At 42.2% G+C, this 12,846-nt stretch overlaps 1 protein-coding gene across 1 annotated transcript; it reads right to left on the bottom strand.

Annotated features, from left to right (window-relative positions):
* Nucleotides 1-740: 740 nt before the first annotated feature.
* Nucleotides 741-2,960, bottom strand: LOC115131030 (potassium voltage-gated channel subfamily E member 2-like). The gene is made up of 2 exons (XM_029662652.2): nt 2,752-2,960; nt 741-2,140 (listed from the first exon to the last, which is right to left on the bottom strand). The coding sequence occupies exon 2, from the start codon at nt 2,132-2,134 to the stop codon at nt 1,805-1,807; it is 330 nt and encodes a 109-aa protein (XP_029518512.1). The 5' UTR covers nt 2,135-2,140; nt 2,752-2,960; the 3' UTR covers nt 741-1,804.
* Nucleotides 2,961-12,846: the final 9,886 nt, after the last annotated feature.

The following is a 12,846-nucleotide window of genomic DNA, read 5'->3' as shown; positions in this document are numbered from 1 at the left end:
ATAATGTTGCCTAGGAGCTAGAATCTACCCTATCTATCGGCACCATTTTCATGTTTCGTACAATATGTTAGGAATTTGCAATACATATGATATGTTAAGAATTCCAATTTGTTGTGGCTAACGTTAGCTAGGTGACTAACGTTAGCTATGCTAGTGGTTAGGGTTATGGGTTAAGATTAGGGTTAAGGTTAAGGTTAGGGTTATGGTAAGGGTTAGCTAACATGCTTTGATTTTATTAGGATCTCTTTTGGTCGTCATTTGGACTAATCTTCCAAGAGTTCATGCTTAGTTGCTAAGTAGCTACAGTGCCTTCAGAATGTATTCACACCCTTATGCATATACGGGTTGCTTTAACTATGCTGTGATATGCTAAATTGCTAATACCTGCATCAGTATTTTGTAAGTAAATCTCTCTCTCAAAACACACACATCCATGAGGGCAGTCAGGGCAGGCAGTGTTGTAGGGTAGCAGCTGCACCTCTATTTTATACTGCTCTTATTATTCCTCTTTCTCTCTATCCCTGTCTCTACTCCTGTCTGTCACCCCTTTCCCGTCTCTCTCCAGTCTACCTCAGTCTCCCTCTCTCTTTGCTCTCAGTTTGTCTTTGTAAATATATTTTTGTTCAGTGTGTGTGTGTGTTGCTCTCTACTGGGCACTCGTGGTTTGACAGCCCTGTTACTTTTCACCTACTTCATTAGCGCAGACATAATCTTAGTCAGAGGCCAGATAACCACATCAGTATTGATAGATCCACTTTTTTAATACAATCCACGATTAACATATTAGTTATACATTGACTACAACACATTTGTTACTAATGGATACCACAAGATTATTTAACTTTCGGACCATAGAGCTCACCAGTTTTTAGTCCTAAAACCCGGAAATTAGTTCCTCTGGTTTGTTCAGACATTCCTATGGGGGAAATTAAGGGGAAAGAATTGAGTTTTGGTATAAATGCTAAAATAAAAGGTCTGAGGTTAACAGATTTAGGAGATTTTATATGTTTTGTTCAATGAGATCATATTGTTTTACCTAAATGCTTCAAAATTCACAAAAAAAGTGTTAGCTATTGAAGATTATCTCAGAGAACAAAACATATAAAATCTCCTAAACCTTATTTTTGGCATTTATCTAAAAACCCTACAAAAACTAAATGTATTTTCCCATAGGCTTTGTCCAATACAAAAAGACAGTATTCATATTCCTCTCTATGTGCATGTGTGTTTGTCAGTGGTCAAAGTGCTTAAGTAAATATACTATAAAGTACAACTTAAGTAGATTTTTTGGGTATCTGTACTTTACTATTTTGTATTTTTGACTACTTTTAGTTCACTACATTCCTAAAGAAAATAATGTACTCCATACATTTTCCTTTTGAATGCTTAGCAGAACAAAAAAAATGTCAAATTCACACACTTAACCTCTGATCTGGCAGACTCACTAAACACACGTGCTTCATTTATCAATTATATCTGAGTGTTGGAGTGTGCCCCTGGCTATCTGTAAATAAAAAAATAAAAAAATGGTGCAGTCTTGTTTGTTAGTATAAGGAATTTGAAATTATTTATACTTTTACTTTTGATAGTTAAGTATATTTGAGAAATTACATTTAGTTTTGATACTTAAGTATATTTAAAACCAAATACTTTTAGACTTTTACTCAAGTAGAATTTTACTGGGTGACTTTCACTTTTACTTGAGTCATTCTCTATTAAGATATCCTTACTTTTACTCAAGTATGACAATTGGGTACTTTTCCACCACTGGTGTTTTGTATTTGGCGTGTGAATATACATTAGGTTAGTTGGCTGTGGGGTTGTTGATGACGAAGCTCTGCTGTTGGAGCTGGGCGGTCCAGTCTTCCTCAATGTATTTATGGTATGGGTCGTTAGAATGCTCACGCCGCTTCGACTTCACCGTGCTCACCAGGATCGCCACGACGATGAAGGCAAACATTCCGATCATCACTATCAGATACCATATGACGTTCCTGAAGTTCTCCTCTGCCAGAGTGTTGTCCAGAGCCTGTTCTGCCTTCGAGGAGTTCCGGCTCCAGCTGTCAAGATAATGGCCCAGGGCACGGGTCAGAGAGTCCTCCAGGTGGAGGGTCATGTTTGACCAATTAGGCATGATCACCTGGTGGGCGGGGTAAAGAGAGTGAATTTGATCAGTGACAGGGGTGAAGACATTGACATTGTACTGTCTTCCTGTGATCTGTGCACTGAATCTGCATATAAGAATACACTACCAAGCACATACACAGACAATACCGTATATACAGAATCAGACAGTGAACCTTCATATTGCATTTACAGAATCAGACAGTGAACCTTCATACTGTACATACAGAATCAGACTGTGAACCTTCATACTGTACATTCAGAATCAGACAGCGAACCTTCATACTGTACATACAGAATCAGACAACGAACCTTCATACTGTACATACAGAATCAGACTGCGAACCTTCATACTGTACATACAGAATCAGACAGTGAACCTTCATACTGTACATACAGAATCAGACAGTGAACCTTCATATTGTACATACAGAATCAGACAGTGAACCTTCATACTGTACATACAGAATCAGACAGTGAACCTTCATACTGTACATACAGAATCCGACAGTGAACCTTCATACTGTACATACAGAATCAGACAGTGAACCTTCATACTGTACATACAGAATCCGACAGTGAACCTTCATACCACCCAGTTGTGACTTAAACAAGAAAATATCTGACCTGTTCAGGGTTTCCTGTATCGTTCCAGGGAGGTTGAGAAGATGTTACAATCACAGGCGTTGAGAAAGAGGCAGGGTCCTGGAGGGGGAAGGACGAGAAAGAGACAAATACCACACAATCGACCAACTAACCAGCCAACCTCAGCCTAGGACAGACAGACAGGTACAAAAAGAAACACTGCTCATATTTGATCTACAGTGTTTGCTTGTGTGTGTGTGTGTTTGCTTGTGTGTGTGTGTATGTGTGTGTGCAAGTGTTTCTGATGACCTTGAGAAAAGCATCAAGCTCAGCTGATATGGAAAGGGGAGTAGAGTGTTGAGGGTCACTCTCACCCTGCCACACAAACACACACTGTAGCCTATATTGGATTCCTAAACAGTGGCACTACTATCAATTGTGAAATAAGTTGTAATACTTGAAGTCATGTACTCAAAAAGGATCTCAAACATGCTAGCATTCAAGACAATAGTGTTAAGTGTAATAGTCTTTGCAAACATGTTTAGGTAAAGTTTAGTAGTGGAGCTGTTCTATAGCCTGCTGCATAGTCTGCCTTTTGCAATTCACCTAGTACTGACAATGTTCCTGCTTGTGAAATTCCATAGCAGTACCCACATTTGCCACTAGATGGCAGACAACTTCTCCTGGTGTACTGTCACCACGTGTACCTCAGGGATTAAATTGGGAATTCGGAGGGTTTAGGGTTGAGCCAGGGTTAAACATACATTAAGGTTGAACATAAGAGTTCATATTATGGCTAGGGTTGAATTGGGGCGTGGACATGAAGCTAGGGTTAGTGTTAATGTTAGGGTTGATTTGGGGTGTGGACATGAAGCTAGGGTTAGGGTTGAATTGTGGTGTGGACATGAAGCTAGGGTTAGTGTTAGGGTTAAGGTTGAATTGGGGCGTGGACATGAAGCTAGGGTTAGGGTTGAATTGGGGCGTGGACATGAAGCTAGGGTTAGGGTTGAATTGGGGTGTGGACATGAAGCTAGGGTTAGTGTTAGGGTTGAATTGGGGTGTGGACATGAAGCTAGGGTTAGTGTTAGGGTTGAATTGGGGTGTGGACATGAAGCTAGGGTTAGGGTTGAATTGGGGTGTGGACATGAAGCTAGGGTTAGGGTTGAATTGGGGTGTGGACATGAAGCTAGGGTTAGTGTTAAGAGTTGAATTGGGGTGTGAACATGAAGCTAGGGTTAGTGTTAGGGTTGAATTGTGGTGTGGACATGAAGCTAGGGTTAGGGTTAGGGTTGAATTGGGGTGTGGACATGAAGCTAGGGTTAGTGTTGAATTGGGGTGTGGACATGAAGCTAGGGTTAGTGTTAGGGTTGAATTGGGGTGTGGACATGAAGCTAGGGTTAGTGTTAGGGTTGAATTGGGGTATGGACATGAAGCTAGGGTTAGTGTTAGGATTGAATTGGGGTGTGGACATGAAGCTAGGGTTAGTGTTAGGGTTGAATTGTGGTGTGGACATGAAGCTAGGGTTAGGGTTAGGGTTGAATTGGGGTGTGGACATGAAGCTAGGGTTAGTGTTAGGGTTGAATTGGGGTGTGGACATGAAGCTAGGGTTAGTGTTAGGGTTGAATTGGGGTGTGGACATGAAGCTAGGGTTAGGGTTGAATTGGGGTGTGGACATGAAGCTAGGGTTAGGGTTGAATTGGGGTGTGAACATGAAGCTAGGGTTAGTGTTAGGGTTGAATTAGGGTGTGAACATGAAGCTAGGGTTAGTGTTAGGGTTGAATTGGGGTGTGAACATGAAGCTAGGGTTAGTGTTAGGGTTGAATTGGGGTGTGGACATGAAGCTAGGGTTAGTGTTAGGGTTGAATTGGGGTGTGGACATGAAGCTAGGGTTAGTGTTAGGGTTGAATTGGGGTGTGGACATGAAGCTAGGGTTAGTGTTAGGGTTGAATTGGGGTGTGGACATGAAGCTAGGGTTAGTGTTAGGGTTGAATTGGGGTGTGAACATGAAGCTAGGGTTAGTGTTAGGGTTGAATTGGGGTGTGGACATGAAGCTAGGGTTAGGGTTAGGGTTGAATTGGGGTGTGGACATGAAGCTAGGGTTAGGACTTGTATCCTACTTTTTATCCTACTCCTCTTTTGAGGTGCTGGAGCTTTGCTTCACCTATCTCTCTCTTTGAGCCAAGGTGCAAAAGCCCAGAACCAGCTGTACCTCACCAGTTCCTCACAGATTTGTGTTAGGCCTTAAGCTGTTCACCTGAGGATGGTTATACTGTATTACTGTACATAACCAGACAGGACTCGGTGTTGTCCAGGGAAAAGAGTTGAAGAATGTTGCTGAACCTGTTCACACCCCTGCCACTCTTCTTGGGTGGAGGACATGGAACATGACAGGTACAGCACTAATACATCTGAGGTACTCTTTGATGTGGCGGAGAGCCAGCAAACGCACACACACTGTGAGTCACTCTGGTATGAGTTTGAGGCCTTTTATGTGAACAATGACACAGGTTTACCATCAGCTTAGTCTATGCAATCAGGGGAGGGACCAGAGAGCACCACTGTATAGTAGCTCCACTACATGGAAGGGCTAGCCCTCTCACCCTGCACCACCACCACTATCTTTTATGTGCAAATTAAATATATCTACAGATATGCTAATGTTCAGTACAATACATGCATTCACAGTGTGCTCTATTCTCTCATCTCAAAGGGTCAGGTGTCTATCGGTGTGTCCAACAATCTGTTGGTGGGAATTGAGAGGTATAACACTGGAAGGTCATTTGATGCGTCTTACCCCAAGATGACTGGAGGGACAATTAAAAAAGTAACAGAAACAGGCAGGGTCAGAGGTTGACCGGAATAACAGAGAAGAGCTGGAGGAAGGACTATGTTATGAGAGCAGCAACCCAGGAACCAATGTGTCATGGACCTCCTATTAGAGATGCATGTTACATAATCAGATAAATGGATGCACCAACTCCACATGCCCACAAACATGCAGTTAACCATATGGTTGCCATAGTGATTATGCGTAGTAGACCTTTTTAAATGCGCTTGGTTTGTGTATGGGTCTGTGCCCGCATGCATGTGAAAGGGCTCTATTCCATCTGTATCGCTGAAGAGTTACAGATTGCGCGACAGAAACATACATTTCCGATTTTGACAACTGAGCTGACATATGCAGCATTTACAGTGAATGCAGTCTCCTCTAACGCAGGAACATTGCCTTTAAATTGCAATCACACTGTAACGCTGAACTTCAGCAATACGGATTGAATAGAGCCCTAAGTATGGTGTTTGTGTGTATATGAAGTCATTCCTGGATTATGCTATTATTGTAAAGTGGCTGTTCCACTGGATGTCATAAGGTGAAAGCACCAATTTGTAAGTCGCTCTGGATAAGAGCGTCTGCTAAATGACTTAAATGTAAAATGAAATGTAAATTATTGTGCTCGCATAAACAGTAAACAGCTTTGAGGGTTGAGTGTCTGAGTCAAAGGTACCAATTATACAATCCCACATGGAATTATGCATGTCCTGTATCTGTGTACATATGTCTGTGTGTGTCTGTGTACGTGTTGAGACCTAACCTCCATTTATCAAACCCAATTTTTCCTGTGTCTCTGTCCCTTGTCCCTATTTCACAATGCCATTGCCTCACCACACACACACCACCACCCCCACCAATGTTATGCACACAGGAGGAACTATGTACATTGTCAAAACATCATTGGCTGTGGAATGTTAAATCAAACAATACATGAAGAGGAAAATGACTAGCTAAGTGAGCTGAGCTTATGATAAACCTCAATGACTGTCTACTGATTCCTATGTCCCTAATAGACTGCTCATTCCAACACTGATTCCTATGTCCCTAATAGACTGCTCATTCCAACACTGATTCCTATGTCCTTAATAGACTGCTCATTCCAACACTGATTCCTATGTCCCTAATAGACTGCTCATTCCAACACTGATTCCTATGTCCCTAATAGACTGCTCATTCCAACACTGATTCCTATGTCCCTAATAGACTGCTCATTCCAACACTGATTCCTATGTCCTTAATAGACTGCTCATTCCAACACTGATTCCTATGTCCCTAATAGACTGCTCATTCCAACACTGATTCCTATGTCCCTAATAGACTGCTCATTCCAACACTGATTCCTATGTCCCTAATAGACTGCTCATTCCAACACTGATTCCTATGTCCTTAATAGACTGCTCATTCCAACACTGATTCCTATGTCCCTAATAGACTGCTCATTCCAACACTGATTCCTATGTCCTTAATAGACTGCTCATTCCAACACTGATTCCTATGTCCCTAATAGACTGCTCATTCCAACACTGATTCCTATGTCCCTAATAGACTGCTCATTTCAACACTGATTCCTATGTCCCTAATAAACTGCTCATTCCAACACTGATTCCTATGTCCCTAATAGACTGCTCATTCCAACACTGATTCCTATGTCCCTAATAGACTGCTCATTCCAATGTCCCTTAATAGACTGCTCATTCCAACACTGATTCCTATGTCCCTAATAGACTGCTCATTCCAACACTGATTCCTATGTCCCTAATAGACTGCTCATTCCAACACTGATTCCTATGTCCCTAATAGACTGCTCATTCCAACACTGATTCCTATGTCCCTAATAGACTGCTCATTCCAACACTGATTCCTATGTCCCTAATAGACTGTTCATTCCAACACTGATTCCTATGTCCCTAATAGACTGTTCATTCCAACACTGATTCCTATGTCCCTAATAGACTGCTCATTCCAACACTGATTCCTATGTCCCTAATAGACTGCTCATTCCAACACTGATTCCTATGTCCCTAATAGACTGCTCATTCCAACACTGATTCCTATGTCCCTAATAGACTGTTCATTCCAACACTGATTCCTATGTCCCTAATAGACTGCTCATTCCAACACTGATTCCTATGTCCCTAATAGACTGTTCATTCCAACACTGATTCCTATGTCCCTAATAGACTGTTCATTCCAACACTGATTCCTATGTCCCTAATAGACTGCTCATTCCAACACTGATTCCTATGTCCCTAATAGACTGTTCATTCCAACACTGATTCCTATGTCCCTAATAGACTGCTCATTCCAACACTGATTCCTATGTCCCTAATAGACTGCTCATTCCAACACTGATTCCTATGTCCCTAATAGACTGCTCATTCCAACACTGATTCCATAGAGAGAGAATTTTTTCCTTTTGCCATTGAGGTCTTTTTTCCGTGGATGAATTGTAGGATCTGCTGAATCCGACACACCACCCATAGTTTGGTCAGGAGTGTGTGGTATGAGTGGAAAGCGTTGGTTGTGTGTTTGCGGTACATTCCACAGCGTTAGTTAATGCTCGGACCACATTCCCGCCGTGGTTGATTCCGGACTGTCACCCCCATGAGTGGGAATACCTGGGAATTGTTTATGTTCTAATAACCATTGATCAATGACTCACTCACTGGTGTAGGACATTCTCAATCACATAAGGAAGTTTACTGTACAGAGTACTGCATATCAAATTCATATTTTTTTTATTTTATCATTCAAGTCACTGACTAACCAGGGAACACTGTTGATGTCATGTTCCCAGTGAATTTCCTTCTCAGTTTGGTGGGGGTGGGCTCAGATGGCTCTGTAGTTGAACCTCTGCTGAGCGACAGGCAGCAGGTAGAGCACCAACATCCATCCAGCTTTGTCGGTCTCTAACACATCATGGAAAGTGACTACTGCATGAAAAAGTTAACCTTCACGCAAGAGATTTAGACAAGTTCAGAGGAGCTCTCTCTTATCCACGTCGGGCCCTGCTGTGACGTGATTGGTGTATTGTTGTCAGAACCAGACCTTGAGGCAATTCTTCTCAACCCTGTCATGAGCGTCTTCATGGAGGCAGAACAGAATTCCGGAGCGAGACTGATAAGTGGTGTAATTAACATACTATAATGATTTATTAAAACATTGTGTATTTAAATGTAATATACTTGTAATATTGGCTACCTACATTTTTACCAACAAGAATAACAGGAAAAAGAACAAACACTAATGTAATAAACAACAATAAACAAAGAGTGGCCTGATTGCCAGTACTTTTCCACCGAGGATGACGATATCATTGGTTTCTGCTGGGGAGGGGCAGATGACTGATCCCAACCAATGAGAGAAACAGTTACATCCTGTGGATTTCACTCACTTTGAGAATGTGAGACTGAGACACCATTGACACAGCAGCAGCAGAGGGTCAAATACCACCCTGCAGGCAGCATGTACACACTCAGATGAAACAGGGAGCTTAGTCAACCAAGAACAGGCATTCATTAGGCTAGCTGAGAATATTAACAGCAGTGTTGAAGCATGGCCAGCTAAATATAGATACTTGTAGGAATATCAAACAACGATATATTTATGTGAATAATCCAATAGGTGAGGTTCTGGCTTGGTTTGGTCAACACCATGATGACAATGAGCTTCTGTTACGTTGTCACCTGTCCCCTTTCAGAATCCCTGGAGCATTACTTGTATTAGCGAGGCAGTGTTCATGTGTATCATCCCCGTCGCAATTTCCTGTGTGGCTTCCATAGAAATGAAATAGGCTTGAAACGCATATGAGTGTGGTACAAAGGTGTTGATCATATGCATGGTGGTTTCTATGTGTTTGATGCAATTCAATCAACTCCATTCCAGACATTATTATAAGCTGTCCTCTGGTTCATTCATTGAGCCATGGAACATCACTCATAGCGTAGGACTCACTCATCAGGCCGTCCATTGACTGTGTATTCTATAATCATGGTTACAAAGTATGAAGCAGTTTGTTTGACTTAAAAGCAGTGTTTTCCTGCAAACGTCAGGAATGTCACTCTACTGTGGAAAAGTACAGAGGGAGAGGGAGAAGAAACAGTGGAGCATGATAAAGATATGGAGGAGGCAGGGAGAAAGCTGGCACTGTCCCTGTATATAAACTCAGTAACCAGGACCCTGTCTTTCAAAGATAATTCGTAAAAATCCAATGAACCATATACAATTAATGAACATGCACCTGTGGAACGGTCGTTAAGACACTAAGAGCTTACAGACAGTTGGCAATTAAGGTCACAGTTATTAAAACGTAGGACACTAACGAGGCCTTTCTACTGACTCTGAAATACACCAAAAGAAAGATAGCCAGGGTCCCTGCTCAACTGCGTGAACGTGCCTTAGGCATGCTGCAAGAAGGCATGAGGACTGCAGATGTGGCCAGGGCAATAAATTGCAATGTCCATACTGTGAGATGCCTACGACAGCACTACAGGGAGACAGGACGGACAGCGTGGTGGCAGACCCCGTTTAACAACAACTGCACAGGATCGGTACATCTGAACATCACACCTGCAGGACAGGTACAGGATGGCAACAACAACTGCCCGAGTTACACCAGGAATGCACAATCCCTCCATCAGTGCTCAGACTGTTCGCAATAGGCTGAGATAGGCTTGTAGGCCTGTAGGTGATGTCTGGTCCTCACCAGACATCACTGGCAACAACGTCACCTATGGGATCGATTTGGAGGTGGAGGGTCTGGGGCGGTGTCACAGCATCATCGGACTGAACTTGTTGTCATTGCAGGCAATCTCAACGCTGTGCGTTACAGGCAAGACATCCTCCTCCCTCATGTGGTACCCTTCCTCCAGGCTCATCCTGACATGACCCTCAGGCATGACAATGCTCCAGCCATACTGCTCGTTCTGTGCGTGATTTCCTGCAAGACAGGAATGTCAGTGTTCTGCCATAGCCAGCGAAGAGCCCGGATCTCAATCCCATTGAGCACATCTGGGACCTGTTGGATCGGAGGGTGAGGGCTAGGACCATTCCCTCCAGAAGTGTCCGGGAACTTGCAGGTGCCTTGGTGGAAGAGTGGGGTAACATCTTACAGAAATAACTGGCAAATCTGGTGCAGTCCATGAGGAGATGCACTGCAGTATTTAATGCACCTGGTGGCCACACCAGATACTGACTTTACTTCTGATTTTGACCTCCCTTTGTTCAGGGAAACATTATTTCATTTCTGTTAGTCACATGTCTGTGGAACTTGTTCAGTTCATGTCTCAGCTGTTGAATCTTGTTCATACAAATATTTACACACGTTAAGTTTGCTGAAAATAAACCCAGTTGTAGGTGAGAGGACGTTTCTTTTTTCCCCTGAGTTTAGCTTCTGGTCTTATTTCTTGTGTTTTTTGGTTTGTTCTACTATTTTGATATTGAATACTGCACTGTTGGTTAGGGCTTGCAAGTTAACCATTTCACTGTACTTGTGAAAGATACAACTTGAAATTGGAGAGCTGATGTGAGACATTCCTGAGAAAATGATCATCTGTAAAGAAGCCTTGAATCATGCAATCCCCTCCAGCCTTGGAACAAATGAATAATAGGGTTACATAACCCATCAGTCAGGTGCCACAGAGGTACTAAGCCCAAGGGATTCATGGGAAACACTTAAAAGACACACCCTATCCCCTCAGCCCTCAAATTAAGTGGACACATTTGATGACGTATCATGACATTTGACAAGTATACACTTGCAGGGCAAGGGAGGAATGAATGATTGTTTTTAAATGGATCACCCTTGGCCAGAAATTTGTCAATCGTTCATCCTGCGATGATTGTGTTTTCAGCCACCAGTAGCTTGTGGGTGCTTTATACGCTACAGGTCAATTATGAGCGCGTGTCCACTTATATTAATAATTGATATATTTAATATATGCCTACTGTATGATAGCTAGCAAATTAATTAGATAACTAACGTTTGCCTGTCTAGCTGGAACTTCTGAAGGGAAATGTTTATTTTGTACAATTTCCAAAAGACAACCAAAAACAACACATTTACGATAAGTGTTTGTGCCATCATGTGCATTAGTAGCACAAATTAACTTATTTGCTTTCGTTTTTATTTACATTTATGTTGACTTATCCATTGATAAGTTTTCGCTGACTTTTCTTTGCGGATGTACAATCGTCGCAAATTGAATTATGGGGAGTTTCATGCCCCAGACTGAACATAATTGTACACGCAAAGCCGACTAAAAACGAGGGCTGAGGGGCTTACGAGGCAAACATCCCTTGCTCGGCTTATCATTTGGACCACCCACCAAGATAGCGACGGGGATTCCCCCAAGGGCAAGTGGACGAGGGTGTGTCTAAGTGTTTGGACCGAAGACAGTGATTTATGAACTTGTCATATGACAACCATGTTATTTTTTATACCCTTTACATTTAAAATAAATACATTTACTTATTTTCCACAGGAACTTTATTTGTAGACGTCTAAAAATAAAACCCATAAAAATAAAATTTCTCGGAAAAAAGAAAAAGTTTTAAGCTCTTTTGTCTCAATCCAGTTTTTCAAAAGATAATCGAAAGATTAAATGCATAGAAATAGAACGGACAAATAATTGCCCAGATTGGTAACTCCCGTTCTATCAATTATATTATTATCCATTATATATATATATACACACACATACATACATATATACACACTGCTCAAAAAAATTAAGGGAACACTTAAACAACACAATGTAACTCCAAGTCAATCACACTTCTGTGAAATCAAACTGTCCACTTAGGAAGCAACACTGATTGACAATAAATTTCACATGCTGTTGTGCAAATGGAATAGACAACAGGTGGAAATTATAGGAAATTAGCAAGACACCCCCAATAAAGGAGTGGTTCTGCAGGTGATAACCACAGACCACTTCTCAGTTCCTATGCTTCCTGGCTGATGTTTTGGTCACTTTTGAATGCTGGCGGTGCTTTCACTCTAGTGGTAGCATGAGACGGAGTCTACAACCCACACAAGTGGCTCAGGTAGTGCAGCTCATCCAGGATGGCACATCAATGCGAGCTGTGGCAAGAAGGTTTGCTGTGTCTGTCAGCGTAGTGTCCAGAGCTTGGAGGCGCTACCAGGAGACAGGCCAGTACATCAGGAGATGTGGAGGAAGCGGTACCTCCGCCTTTGTGCAAGGAGGAGCAATGCCAGAGCCCTGCAAAATGACCTTCAGCAGACCACAAATGTGCATGTGTCTGCTCAAACGGTCAGAAACAGACTCCATGAGGGTGGTATGAGG

This window comes from Oncorhynchus nerka, linkage group LG1 (assembly GCF_034236695.1).
Source record: "Oncorhynchus nerka isolate Pitt River linkage group LG1, Oner_Uvic_2.0, whole genome shotgun sequence".
In the NCBI taxonomy this organism is placed as follows: domain Eukaryota; kingdom Metazoa; phylum Chordata; class Actinopteri; order Salmoniformes; family Salmonidae; genus Oncorhynchus; species Oncorhynchus nerka.
This window is presented reverse-complemented; position numbering and strand designations above follow the sequence as displayed.